General features: G+C 39.0%; 1 protein-coding gene across 1 annotated transcript in view; it reads right to left on the reverse strand.

The window, feature by feature from the left end:
* The window catches only part of DPP4 (dipeptidyl peptidase 4), a 68,405-nt gene extending 63,212 nt beyond the window's left edge, over positions 1-5,193 (reverse strand). The window contains exons 1-2 of the mRNA XM_039360049.1: positions 4,905-5,193; positions 1,165-1,252 (exon numbers count right to left, since the gene is read on the reverse strand). Of these exons, the coding sequence (XP_039215983.1) occupies positions 1,165-1,252; positions 4,905-4,910 (94 nt within the window). The 5' untranslated portion in view covers positions 4,911-5,193. The remainder of the gene's footprint in view (positions 1-1,164; positions 1,253-4,904) is intronic.
* Positions 5,194-13,761: the final 8,568 nt, after the last annotated feature.

A 13,761-nucleotide genomic window follows, 5' to 3' on the forward strand; every position in this document is an offset into this window, starting at 1 on the left:
CTGATTCTAGGGGGTGGTACTCATCTCCATTTCTTAGCTGAGGAAGTCAGTGTTGCCTGAAGATGTTTCTCTGGGCATGTAGCCAGCATGAGATCATGCTTCATTGCAGAGAGTATGGCAAAAGACGAACACTGTTACCTTCCCACCAAAGTGGTACCTATTTACCTACTAGCATTTTCATGCTTTCAAACTGCTAGGTGGGCGGGATAAAAAATAAAGTCAGGGTAAAAAATAAATAGAAAATGTGTTTCTATTTAAGAAATAAACAGAAGGCCAGAAACCGGGACACTGTTTAGGGGGGGGTGACATGATAGCAGTATTCCAGTATTTGAGAGGCTGCCACAAGGAAGAGGGGGTTAAATTATTCTCCAAAGCACCAGAGGGCAGGACAAGAAACAATGGATAGAAACTAATCAAGGAGAGAAGCAACCTGGAATTAAGGAGAAAGTTCCTAGCATTGAGGACAATTAATCAGTGGAACAGCTTGCCTCCAGAAATCGTGGGCGCTCCATCACTGGAGATTTTTTAAAAAGAGGCTAGACAGTCACTTGTCTGATATGATATAGGTTCTCCTGCTTGAGCAGGAGGCTGGACTAAAAGACCTCCAGGGTCCCTTCCAGCTCTATTCTATTCTATTCTATTCTATTCTATTCTATTCTATTCTATTCTATTCTATTCTATTCTATTCTATTCTATTCCAATCCAATCCAATCCAATCCAATCCAATTCATTAAGGCTGACTGGGTGTTTTGGGTCCTAGCTCTTTTATCAGACAGGACTTTGATATTTTAAGTTTGAGATTATAACTGCATCATTTATCTCTATTAGATTGAATCAATGTTCACAGAATATACATTTCTGGCTGTCAGTTACTCATACTATGTTCCCAAAATCAGGATTTGATAGCAGCTTTTTCAACTAACATTTTATTAAAGGCATAAGTTTTTGTGAATTGCATCTTTTTTAAAGATTTTTTTAAAATTCCAACCTTTATTATTTTTATAAATAACTCAAGGGGAAGAACTTACCTAACACTCCTTCCTCCTTCTATTTTCCCTGCAACAACAACCCTGTGAGGTGAGTTAAGCTGAGGGAAAGAGACTAGAAGATCAAGTTTCAAAAATTATTTACAATACTAAAATAGGAAATGATGATTAAACTTACCATCCCTTGTTAGCAAAACTACTGGAACAACTATGGCTGTAATGATAACTCCAAGTGCAAGAAGACCTAATAAGCATTTCACTACAGTCTGGAAAGAAAGAAATGAAGAAGTTAAATGTATATTAGAAACTGGGAAAGATTTTGACTAAACCTAAGGCTTATTTACTACAACATCCTGTTTTCAACAATGATGCTTCAGAGAATTGCACTAGCGGAAATATAGATATAATGAGGAATGTTGCTACAGTGGTGATCCAAAAAAGCATACTTAGCTAGCATAGATAGCGGCCATTGATAAATGTTATCTTCCTTGAATTTAAGTAATTTCCTTCAAAAACTATCTGTAATTTACTTGTGCACTTGTAGGAATATTGTCCTTTAAACCAGAGGTCCCCAACCTTTTGGCACCAGGGACCGGTTCTGTGGAGAGAGGTTTTTCTGCGGACCGGAGGGGGTGTGGTTTTGTGTGCTGCCTGCATCTCGCAGATGGGGCTTTGCTTGTTTGTGTGGTCCGGTTGCTGGCATGCCACGGCCTGGAACTGGTCCACGAACCGGGGGTTGGGGACTCCTGCTTTAAACTCTCTCCAATTATTTTTACTGGATCTCTCTCCAATTATTTTTACTGGAAAGCCCAGGATTGTAATGCTACTGACAGAAGTAAAAGAAAGGTCTTCAGAATTTAATATTGAAAAAGAAATTTAAAATTGAATTTGCTGCAGTGGAAATTTACTGAATGGAGAAAAAAAAACTAATAATATATGGGAACCAGGAAAGGAGAGCATAAAGAAAGGAAGATAAACACATGGGCAAAAATAGCTGGGTCTTAGAGTGGGAAAAGAAAGAAGACTGACCATAAAAAAATAACTATAAGAGGAAATGGCTAGCCAGGAAAGGCACACTGAATTGAAAAACAGGAAAAGAACTTATTGTTCTAAAAAGGGGACTTAAATATCTACAGTTTAAAATAACCATTTAAATGTCTAATTTTTTCTTATTATTATTGTATATGTGAATATGATTTAATATGTTATCAGGAAATGTGTATAAGCGGACGGAAAGAGTGTAACCTCATAGTACCTCAGCCAATGGGGAAAGAGGAGGGATGTAGTGACCAGGGACAGGACTGCATAAAAGAAGGGAATATTTTGGGTTAAAACTTTGGAGAGAACCAAGCTTTGATAGCTTCTCTCCCCGCTTATTGCAATAAACGAAACAAAAGGCCTTCACTGCATCTTGGCTGGTTATTGGTCAGGCAAACTTGCCTCTGGTCATGAAGGAAAGTGGCCAGGAGCACATAACACTACAGTATGAAAGATAGAGAAACCTTCCATATTACTAAAATTATGTAAATGCGCGAGACATCAGGGAGGCCTGAGGAAAAATTTATATATATTTTCTCCCAAGGCCTTCCCCTCCACAAAATAAAAAAGTTATGAAACATTTTCAAATATGCTTAATTTTTTATGCAATGATTATAATGTGGAGATCTTTTGGGGGATGCACTATTTCTGGGTTTAACTAACTTAACATGTGAAAGAGTAGCAGAGCCTGCATCAAGCAAGACAAAACAGCTTTTGGAAGTCTAGTATACAATTAAAAATAAAAGATCAGAAAAAGTAGAAGCTGTTACTAAGTATACCACTTCATATTCAGAAAAAGGAAGCTGTGGCCAAATGAGGTTTTTTTGGGCTGTGCCTCTCCTCATTTTCTAAAATAACAATACTTTTGGTATATTGTTCAGAATGCACACTTTTCTTTTTCTACAACATTGGTTTCCTGTATTTTCATGTTTTTTCAGTTTGCCTTCTTTTTCTACAAAGGCATAAAAGAGATACAGTACTAGATTTCTTAGAATATAGCACCTTTAATACCATTTGTAACAAACATTAAAAACTTTTTAAAGTAGATTCAAAGAATTAATTCACATTTATTGAGTAAATAAACTGTAAATAAAATATATATTTTACTGTATATGTACATCAAACATACTTTTATGAACAAACCAAACTATCTGTCATGCATTTCATATATAACCAAATGAATTTATATTCATAAAGGGTGCTAAAACTAAATTCAATTTCTCTCCAAACTTTCATTTTTCCCCTCCTGGAAAACAAAACATTAGTTTTTCCTGATAGTTTCATTACATTCCGGGAATTTTATTTCTCTAATTCACATCCATGACATTATAAAGTAGTAACCCTCATCCGCGCATGATACAAATAGGTTTCTTGTCTCTCAGTTGAGTGGTTTATTTTAAATTTATGTTAAAATAGTATTTAAATTCACAGTACTAATTAGGTTTTATGCATTTGAAAAGCATCTGTGAATAAAAACTTCCTTCAATCATCCTACCAACCATTTTTGATAAAATTAGCCCTGAAGCCAGAATATTTAAAGGATAGATTGTTTTTCACAGAGGAGAATAAAGCTAAATACAGCTGGATTATCAACAGGTCTTGATTATATATATATATATATACCCTCACCAATTATCATGATTGTTCTCCAGTTATATTTATTGTTATTATTATTAGTTCCTTTGAATCAGGTTCCTCTCCAGTGTACATGGACAAGTCCTTATTGTTTTTTGGGGCAGATTTTCAGCAGTGATTTGTCACTGCCTTCTTCAGGGGTCAATGGTCATCCAGCTAGCTTCACACCTAAGGCAGGTTTAAAACTCCTTAAAATTCCTTAACTACTGCCCCAAATTGGCCACATTTAATTTACGACTAATAGATTTTAGCTATTTGATTTCCCCCCTTTGATTACTCATTTAATACAAACAACCTGCCATGTAGCATACTTATCAAATAGTAGGATTATAAAAATAAATTTATTTCTTTAAGGGGTGGTAAACAGTTACACATTTATTCTAGCAACTTGTCTACAAGGCACGTTATATTTTAGATATAATCCTTTTACCTGGTAACGGCCCATTCAATACTGCAGATCCTTGCCTGGACCTGTGTTGTTTTCATAAGGTTAGTTGCCCATTTCTCTACTATGAGAACATCTACAGTATTCTGTGACCATGCAACTTTCATGCTACAAGTATGCAAATACTCCTATCAAACATCTTTTCTGTTCTATCTCTTTTTGTAAAAGTAGTATACTTCTCAATGCTGTGAACAAACAACACAGGCAGAAATATTTCTGTGGCCCCTGTCTCCTGCCAAAGGTGACTGGAGTAATGTGGCTTGCTATTTACTAGCCAGGGAAAGACATAAAACTGAACTCCAAACTTTTTTAAGTCTCCGAGCAGGAGACTGCATTTCTATTTGGTTTGTCAAAATTAATCTGAGCGCAGTAGTTTTGCCCCAGGGATTGGCGTTTCGTTGCATTTTTAAGATACAGTCGAGAGGCTCCGTTGAAGGGAAGGGGCTACCGATCTAGTGTTATTCAGCAGTGCAGAGGTGCAATTTTCCACACGCTCAGCAAAACCGCCCTCTTTCACAAATTATACCGCCACGTGTGCAACAGCGCGGGGCTGGCTAAGGAAGCTGAACGTTTGAATCACGGGGCGCCTTAAATCGTTGCACGTTCACTGGCAACAACCCAGAAGACAGCGAAGGTCTCCCTGCCGAAAAAGCCAAGGCAAACCTCGAGCTGGGGCGAGCGCCGCCAAGTCGCCTTCCTTGCGCCCAAGCGGCGCCTTCGCGCAAGCACCTTAGAGGAGTTTCGCCGTAGTTTTCCGCGGCTGCTAAGCTAGACGTGAGGGGTGAAGTCCACTTACTGACCTTCATTGCGGGAAGCTCCTGCTGGTTCTTTGGCTCCCAGGGAAATCAGTGTGAAAGGGAGGAAACAGCAACTGCAGGCGCCCTTTCATCGGGTTCTCTCCCTCCTACCCTGCCCTACTGTCCCGGATACGCTGGGTCGTCAGCAGCGCCAAGTTAAACATTAGAGAAGTTCGGCGACGAGGGCAAAAATCTTCTCCTGTCTGTCACTCTTGTCATTTTAGGGCCCCGCTGTGGCGCACCACAGGCGCAGAAAAGCCACCGGGGAGGAGGGAGGGTGGAGTCAGGTTGGGCAAGAGGGCCAGGAAGAGGTGGAGGGGGAACCGAAGGCGGGGAAGACAATATGGGGAACGAGGTGCCAAGGCATGGGGTGGGCAACCCAAAAGGCACGAAGTAGAAGGCCCGTGCCTGCCACAGAGGCAGGAAGTTCCCCGCGGTTTGGAGAGCGCGGGTGCTGCTCAACCGGTGGAACTGGGTGTGGGGAAGAGGCAGAGATTTTGGGGCCCGTGTGAAGTGAACAGACCGGGCTGCTTGGATGACAAGTCCAAGCAATTTCTGGACGACTAAAAAGAAGGATGAACCAGGGCTGGAGGTGCGGCCGCGAGTGACTCTGAGGCTTGGGTCTTCCTATCATCCGAAAAAAACGACCCCCTTGATTTGGTCTTTGGGGATTAATATTGCTGAAGTATGCTGAATAAAATTAGATTTTTCAGAAGCGAATGTTTTTGAATGGGACATGTTTCCCTAAAACGGAGGTTTCTTACTGATTTATTGTTATGTCCCCAGTCCAAGTGTTTATAAAGAATGTTTGTATTTAATGCAAAACATCTGCTCTATAATCCTGTTGGAAGCAGCTTTCCCAAACTAGCACCACATATGTATAGCCAACATGAAAGGTTGGCTGGGTTTGAGGGAACTATGGTCTGATATATTTGGAATGTGCAAGAACTTCCTTGGATCCAAAGGCCTGATCCAATTATGGGGACAGCCAGCTGGCATATGTCAGGTGTGACCTGGAGAACCCTGTCAGACTCTTCTGGTTGTTGAAGAATCTTGTTCAGTGTCACTGCAAAGCATGTTCAGACTAGTCAGTCAAAATGTACCTTGTTTTCTGAGTTACTACTTCTCCCAATATTTCAGCACAGTTCTTCGCTTCAAAAAAGCACACAGAAGTATCAATTTTAAGAGGTAAGATGTAGAGTTTGGGTATTTTTGCAAGTTAAACTATTTACCATAGCAGACAGGATAAAAAGAATAATAATAATAAACATAGTAAAATAATAATGCCAAGCCAGTCTAAACATGTAGCTGACTGTATGATGAACCTTGCAAATAGAACAACTGTGGCACAAGAAATCAAAAATATATCAATAATGATAGGTTTCTCAGGTGCAATCCCAAATGATCTGTACCACCACGGAAATACCATCAACATCGACAAAAATCACCATCTGCTAATTGCAAAAGGCAGCTTTATTTGGGACAGCTTACTTCTTTCCAAGATATTTTAATACTATCAAATGACAACATCTGCCTATCTCAGGGCTTGGGAAGAACTTTCAATAGGTGGATAAAAATGCCAAATCCAGTCTAAACATCTGACTGACTTTGTGATGAACCAAACTGAATACGAGTAATCTTCCAATTAAGCACTATCTTGAGATGGTTGTGGGGATTGTGTGCTCTGAAGAAGATGAGAGCTATGTCAGAGTTTTAGCCGTACTGGGCTGAGGACAGACCAAGAGTGTCTCTTCCTTAAATAATATGGTGAGATGTAACTTACTGACCAATATCAGATCAACAGTTGCCCAGATCAATAAGGATTGCACTAGGAGTTGGAATTCCTGGACATCTGGCGACAAACAGGCTACAGCAGTGGTGGGATTCAACCAATTTGCACCACTTTGGCAGAACTGGTAGCTACTTTTTTGTTGTCCAGGCCCAGAATGGACTTATGGAAGTGGCATCCACATAGAGAACTGGTTGTTCACATATTTTAATCCCACCACTTGGCTACAGGTCTCAGGACTGAGGGCTGAGCAACCAGGGCCAGCAGCTGTAGGACTACAGTACTGGAAGAAAAGTTGTTTACCTGTCACAAATACATCCTGCAATGATACATTTAATATTGTAAACAACAACATCTGCCTATCCCAGGTCTTTGGGAAAGATTTGAAAGATGGACAAAAATGCCAAATAAGCTTTGAACATCTGGCTGACTATACAGCCAACCGTAATAATAATGTACCAGTATAGGTAGAATTAGTGATCCAATGCTATATTCCAGGAAGTGTCCATCATTTGGATGCCAAAATATATATTTTTTCTTTAAATGGCTAAAATCTTGGAAGATCACCACCATTTGGTATTCGTATTTTAAATTTTTTACCAGATTTCAGGTCATAGCAAAACTAAATGAGATTTCAGGCATTGAATTTTTTTGAACCTTAAATGCATTTTTATTTAATTTGTTTATATTATACTTCTTAAGGAGAAGAGATTCGCCACGCCCTCACTGATACCCTGTCATCAAACTCTCTTTTGTGCGAAGTGGTCATCAAAAGTAAACCATGATGGAATGGTCTGCATAAAAGATTGGCAACTGCTGGACCCATCTGCCCATCCAGGCCCTTTAGAAGACTTGGATGGCAGTGGCAGAATGTCCTCTCCTTTCTCATTCTGTTCTGTATTAATATATTATTATTGCTATTATTTATACGTTTAAGCCAGTTGCCTGATCAACAGGAATGTGCGAGAAACTGAAAATGTGGAAAGAACACTGTTGACTATATTTCAACCGCTTACCTTTATTGCCCTTAATTAGAAGTATTGATCCAGCCATTTTAAACATTAAACCATAGGCAACTCCCCCCCCCCCAGTCCATTATACATCATTAATGGCTACTATTTCAAACAGAATCCAGATAAATGGATTTTGTTCTTCTGTATTTATTCCGTGTACATCCATTTGGTCTCATGATGAATTTCTCCACTTTCTTTCAGTTCTGTTTAATAGAGACAAATTACATATACACATACACATACATACATCTCTGTGTATATATTAGTACTCTATAGGCTTTTCAACTTCAAGCTGGAACATGGCCATTTGACCATTACTTTATAAAGCAAATTAAACAATCCAGCACATTTGTTTTCAGGATATCCAAAAACAAATGTACAAGGTCCTCCTATATTTCACATGAATTAATAAGCTACTAGTTTTACATTCTCCTATTGCGCCTGTTAAAGTCTTTACTAATTTGTAATCATTCATTAAAACAACAGGATAAGTGTATATTTAGTGAACAATATTGAATAATGATATGCACATGTATCATGTGCTATGAAGTACATATATGAAATACGTTTATGATAGTACCGCAGAATATTTCCATAAAATTAAAATATAGCAATGTGAGCTTTATAGTTGTTCTCACTGTCATCCAACATATATTTCACAATGCTTTCCTTTGTTGTTGTTGTTGTTCCACTGTGTCCCTAAGGAACAATTACCATTAAACAATGAGAATATTTTCAAATAAGGAAAGCTTCCCTTACTTTGCATCCTTCTTCAGTGTCAGTAATAATGGCTTAGAAAGGACAAAATGTACGCCACCATTTTGAAGAAAGTGGCTGAGAGGCTCTTGGATCCAGGGCCAGATGGAAATCAGGGTAAAGCTCACTGGGAAGTATTTCTCTGGGTTTCAAATGACATCAGGCATATGGATGTCTACACATTCAGTGGAAACCTTTCATACTATCTTGAACTCTGCATTAGGCTCCGTGTGCTCCAAATCTGTGTGCTCTAAATCTGCTTTAATGACTCCCCAACTCACCAGAACCAGAGCCAATTAAAGCAGAGCCAGAGCCAATTAAAGCAGAGCCAATTTTGAGGGATGCACAGGAATGAAGGGAATCTGTTTATCAGTAGTATCTATTTTGCCAAAGTACTAATAAACTTGGGTTCAAGTTTATGAACAAACATTTTACATAACCTGGGCACTCACAAATCAATTATTCTCTCAGTCCAAACATAGCAGTGTAAAGGTATGTGAGAATAACCTTGGGAGACAGGGCAAAGAGAAACAATCAAGGGAGGGGTCTAATAAAAGTCAGCTGAGCCCACAAAAGGAATGTGGGTGGGCAAGAGGCTCAGAAGAGACATCCCTACTTTCTTGGGTTGTAAAAGAGACTGAGGAGAGGGGGGGGGGGAGAGGGAGAGATCAGATTTGCAAAATTCTGCTAATGTTATCATACAATACAATGATGTAGAATTAATTCATTTGGCTATGTTTTCTCTCCGATCTAACTTGCAAGGCTGACAAGCAATGAATAGTTTTCAAAAAGTGCAAGGAAGAAACAAATAATGCCCAGAGGTCCATCTGTTCAGTGGATGATATCTTGACAATGCTTTGCATGGGGACCATAGATAAGCACTTTACAGTGAAGGTTATGCTTCTTCCACTTAACAGCCATCACTTTTGAAGCATATAAGAGTCTGATGCTGGACTCTTTTACCCACAAAAACAACCCCCTGATTAATTCATTTGGCTAATATATATCTAAAGCTGAGATTGGGCCCATAATGGCATGAGAATTCATTTTATAAAGTCCCACGTAGAAAAAAAAAAACTGTGGATAAACAAAATCAAGAATTTCCAGGTCGCAAAGTAAGCACCCATACATTCAAAAGCATAGTTGTTCAATATTAAATAAACAGACACCAAAAGCATTTTTGCAAAATCAGAATCTAATTCTAGGAAAGATGGCATAATATTGGGTATGTGTGCTGAGTAATCCTGGCATTTGCCTAATTTTGTATTCACTAAGTTCTCTCCATAGTCTTCCATTTTGCTTTTAATTGGAAAAGCTATGAAATATATGAAATAAAATTACAAAATATATGAGCAGTGTTAGTATCCATTCCTCGATACTTTGTACAAGAAATACCATTTGTGCTTGCTTGACAAGAAATTAACTTATCTCATTCTTTCCATTTCAGTAGTAACAAAAGCTTCCTTCATCTAGGATCTCTGGAAGATAAATGTGCCTTTCATGTAAAAGTCTAGCATGATGTCTGAAGAAAGGTTGCAGAGTTTAGAAAAATCCATCTCTTGCCAACTATCACTCATTGCGTTGAGAGACCTATAATCCACACATAGATGAAGAGACCCATCCTTCTTTCTGCAGAGTAGCATGGGGACTGCTGTTTTCGGCTTTGCCGGCTGGATGAAACCCCTTGCTAGATTCTTCTCTATAATTTTATAATTTATAATTTCTCTATAAGTTCCTCTTCCTGCGGGGTCATGGAGTAAAATTTTGGCTTAGGTAACTTTGCCCCCAGGAGTATTTCAATAGCAAAGTCTACGGGTCGGTGAGGGGGTAGTTTGTCAGACCTCTTTTCGCTGAATACTTCAGCTAGATCTCAATATTCCTCTGGTATCCCTTCTAACTCCCCCTCGCTTGCTGCTGCTACCCTAACCCTAACCCTAACTGAATCAAAAATAATACAGTAGACCATGGACTAACATTTTCTCACGAACTAGATTCAGAACAGCTAAATCAAAGAATAATGCCATCATTACTGAATTTCTAACATCCAATTAATGACATTAGAAAAATGTAAGGACTTCCTCTAACTTCCCATGCTTTAGGAATGATCATTCTATATGATTATTGGTTTTCCACAATCTATTGATAGAACTATAAAACAACATGTATTTTTACATGTCATAATGGTAGGTTGTTTTTTTTCTTACGATCAAACAACTGCTTATTTGATAATGTCTATTCAAAAGGCAGCTAAATTTGCATAATTCATTGTGTGAGCTATTTAGACATAGCAGTTCTTTTCTGGCTATCTTAGTGTAAAAAGTTGTGGGTTGGAGGCAAAGTCTTCTGTTGGAAAGGGCTAACTCAGTTCTCATCTCTTGCATCTCCTTGGAATGGTAGACTCCAGTTCTGCTCATTGAAGCATTCAGCTTGATCCTAAACTACTGGCTTCTATTTATTCTGATTATCAGTATCCACCCTGAATCACAAAGACAGCAGTTCAGAACTGTATAATACAATAATAATACTTTCAACTGTCCAAAATGTAAATTGTAAAAAAGCAAATAACTTGCACTTGATGAGATACCCCTTTCACCCCAATAAAAGAATACAGTTTAATCAAACATGCATTAACCAATATAGAAGAACCCCAATGCAAAGAAACAGTCTGATTCAAGCTAAATAGCCCCAGGCAAACAAACATTTAACACGACAGATACAAAGTAACAATTTTAAACCATTCAAGATAAGCAGAAATGCCAGAATGTGAGACCTGCTATCAACAATTAAGACTGATAGGATTAGGGCAGAGTCATAATAATAACAAATAGAGTTAGTAGTAGTAAGTAGTAGTAGTAGTAAGTAAGTAGTAAGTAGTAAGTAAGTAGTATGTAAGTAGTAAGTAGTAGTAAGTAGTAAGTAAGTAGTAGTAGTAAGTAGTAGTAAGTAGAGAAGGGAACTAGGGGGTTAGCCATTTTGGATCTAATTCTCACTAACAGAGATGAAATGATAAAAGGTGTTGAAGCCATAGGAACCCTGGGAGGAATATGCAATATTAGAATTCAACATTATAGAAGCACAAGCAATAGAACACAGTCAAACTAGAGTCTTGGACTTCAAGAGAGCTAATTTCAATAAACTTAGAGAGGGCTTGGGAAGGATTCCATGGATGAGAATCCTCAAGGGGAAAACAACTCAAGAAGCTTGGGAAATTTTGAAAAATGAGATAATAAAAGCCCAGTCTAGCACAATACCAACGAAGAGGAAAAACAACAGCTCTCAAAAGAAACCAGCATGGCTGCATAAAGAACTCTCTGAAAAATTGAAAGATAAAAAGGACAAGTATACAAAGTGGAAAGAGGGGAACATAACTAAGTCAGAATATCAGCAAATAGCCCGAGCCTGCAAAGATGAAGTGAAGAAAGCCAAAGCTCAAAATGAGCTAAGGCTTGCGACCAAAGTCAAAAATAACAAAAAAAAGCTTCTATCAACATGTAAAAAACAAGAAAAAAGTGAAGGAAATGATGGTCCATTAGTTGGTGGAAGTGGCAAGAAGGTGACAAGCAACAGGGAGAAAGCAGAACTATTTAACTCATTTTTTGCATCTGTCTTTACACAAAGGGAAAAAACAGACCAACCTATCAAAAATAGTGCCATAAAAAACAAAATAGAAACACAAGTTAAGATAGGCAAGAAAATGGTAAGTGAGCACCTGTCCAGCCTAGATGAGTTCAAATCGTCAGGACCAGACGGATTACACCCCAAGGTTCTCAACGAACTGGCAGATGTGATATCGGAACCACTAAACTATATTTTTCAAAGATCCTGGAACACAGGGGAACTACCAGAGGACTGGAAAAGAGCTGATGTAGTTCCCATCCTCAAAAAAGGAAAAAAAATGGATCCAGGAAATTACAGACCTATCAGCCTGACCTCAATACCTGGGAAGATCCTGGAAAAGATAATCAAACAACGAATCAACGAACACCTAGAGGCAAACAAAGTCATTACTAAAAGCCAACATGGGTTTGTCAAAAATAGATCATGCCAGACAAATCTTATTGCATTCTTTGACCAAGTGACAAAATTAGTGGATCAGAGGAATGCTGTGGACATAATTTACTTGGACTTCAGTAAGGCATTTAATAAAGTAGATCACAACCTACTACTTGATAAGATAGAAAAATGTTGGGTAGACAGAATCACCACCAGATGGATCTGTAGCTGGCTGATCGGCCGTACTCAGCGAGTGGTCCTCAATGGAACTGCATCTATATGGAGGGAAGTGTGTAATGGGGTGCCCCAGGGCTCTGTTCTGGGCCCAGTACTCTTCAACATCTTCATCAACGATTTGGACGAAAGGATAGATGGGGAACTCATCAAATTTGCAGACGACACCAAGCTGGCAGGAATAGCCAACACTCCAGAAGACAGCCTTAAGATACAGAAGGATCTGGACAGACTTGAACACTGGGCACTAACTAACAAAATGAAATTCAATGGTGAAAAAAGCAAGGTTCTACATTTAGGCAAGAAAAAGCAAATGCACAAGTACAGCATAGATGGCACCATGTTCAATAGTAGTAACTGTGAGAGGGACTTCGGAGTCCTAGTAGACAATCACCTAAATATGAGCCAGCAGTGTGCTGCAGCTGCCAAAAAGGCCAACACAGTGCTAGGCTGCATTAACAGAGAGATAGAATCAAGATCACGTGAAGTAGTAATACCACTCTGCAATGCCTTGGTAAGGCCACCCTTGGAATACTGCATCCAGTTTTGGTCACCACGATGTAAAAAAGATGTTGAGACTCTAGAAAGAGTACAGAGAAGAGCAACAAAGATGATTAGGGGACTGGAGGCTAAAACATATAAGGAACGGTTGCGAGAATTGGGTATGTCTAGTTTAACGAAGAGAAGGACAAGGGGGGACATGATAGCAGTATTCCAATATCTCAGGGGCTGCCATAAAGAAGAGGGAATTAAGCTATTTTCCAAAGCACCTGAAGGCAGGACAAGAAGCAACGGGTGGAAACTAATCAAGGAGAGAAGCAACCTAGAACTAAGGAGAAACTTCCTGACAGTGAGAACAATTAATCAGTGGAACAACCTGCCTCTAGAAGCGGTGAATGCTCCAACACTGGAGGTTTTTAAGAAGAGACTGGACAGCCATTTGTCCAAAATGTGTAGGGTTTCCTGCCTGAACAAGGGGTTGGACTAGATGACCTCCAAGGTCCCTTCCAACTTTACTACTACTACTACTATTATTATTATTAGATAACAAATAAGAACACATCAGATCCTCTCT

The sequence above is a fragment of the Crotalus tigris genome, unplaced genomic scaffold (assembly GCF_016545835.1).
Source record: "Crotalus tigris isolate CLP2741 ecotype Arizona unplaced genomic scaffold, ASM1654583v1 scf7180000019151.395998, whole genome shotgun sequence".
Taxonomy (NCBI): domain Eukaryota; kingdom Metazoa; phylum Chordata; class Lepidosauria; order Squamata; family Viperidae; genus Crotalus; species Crotalus tigris.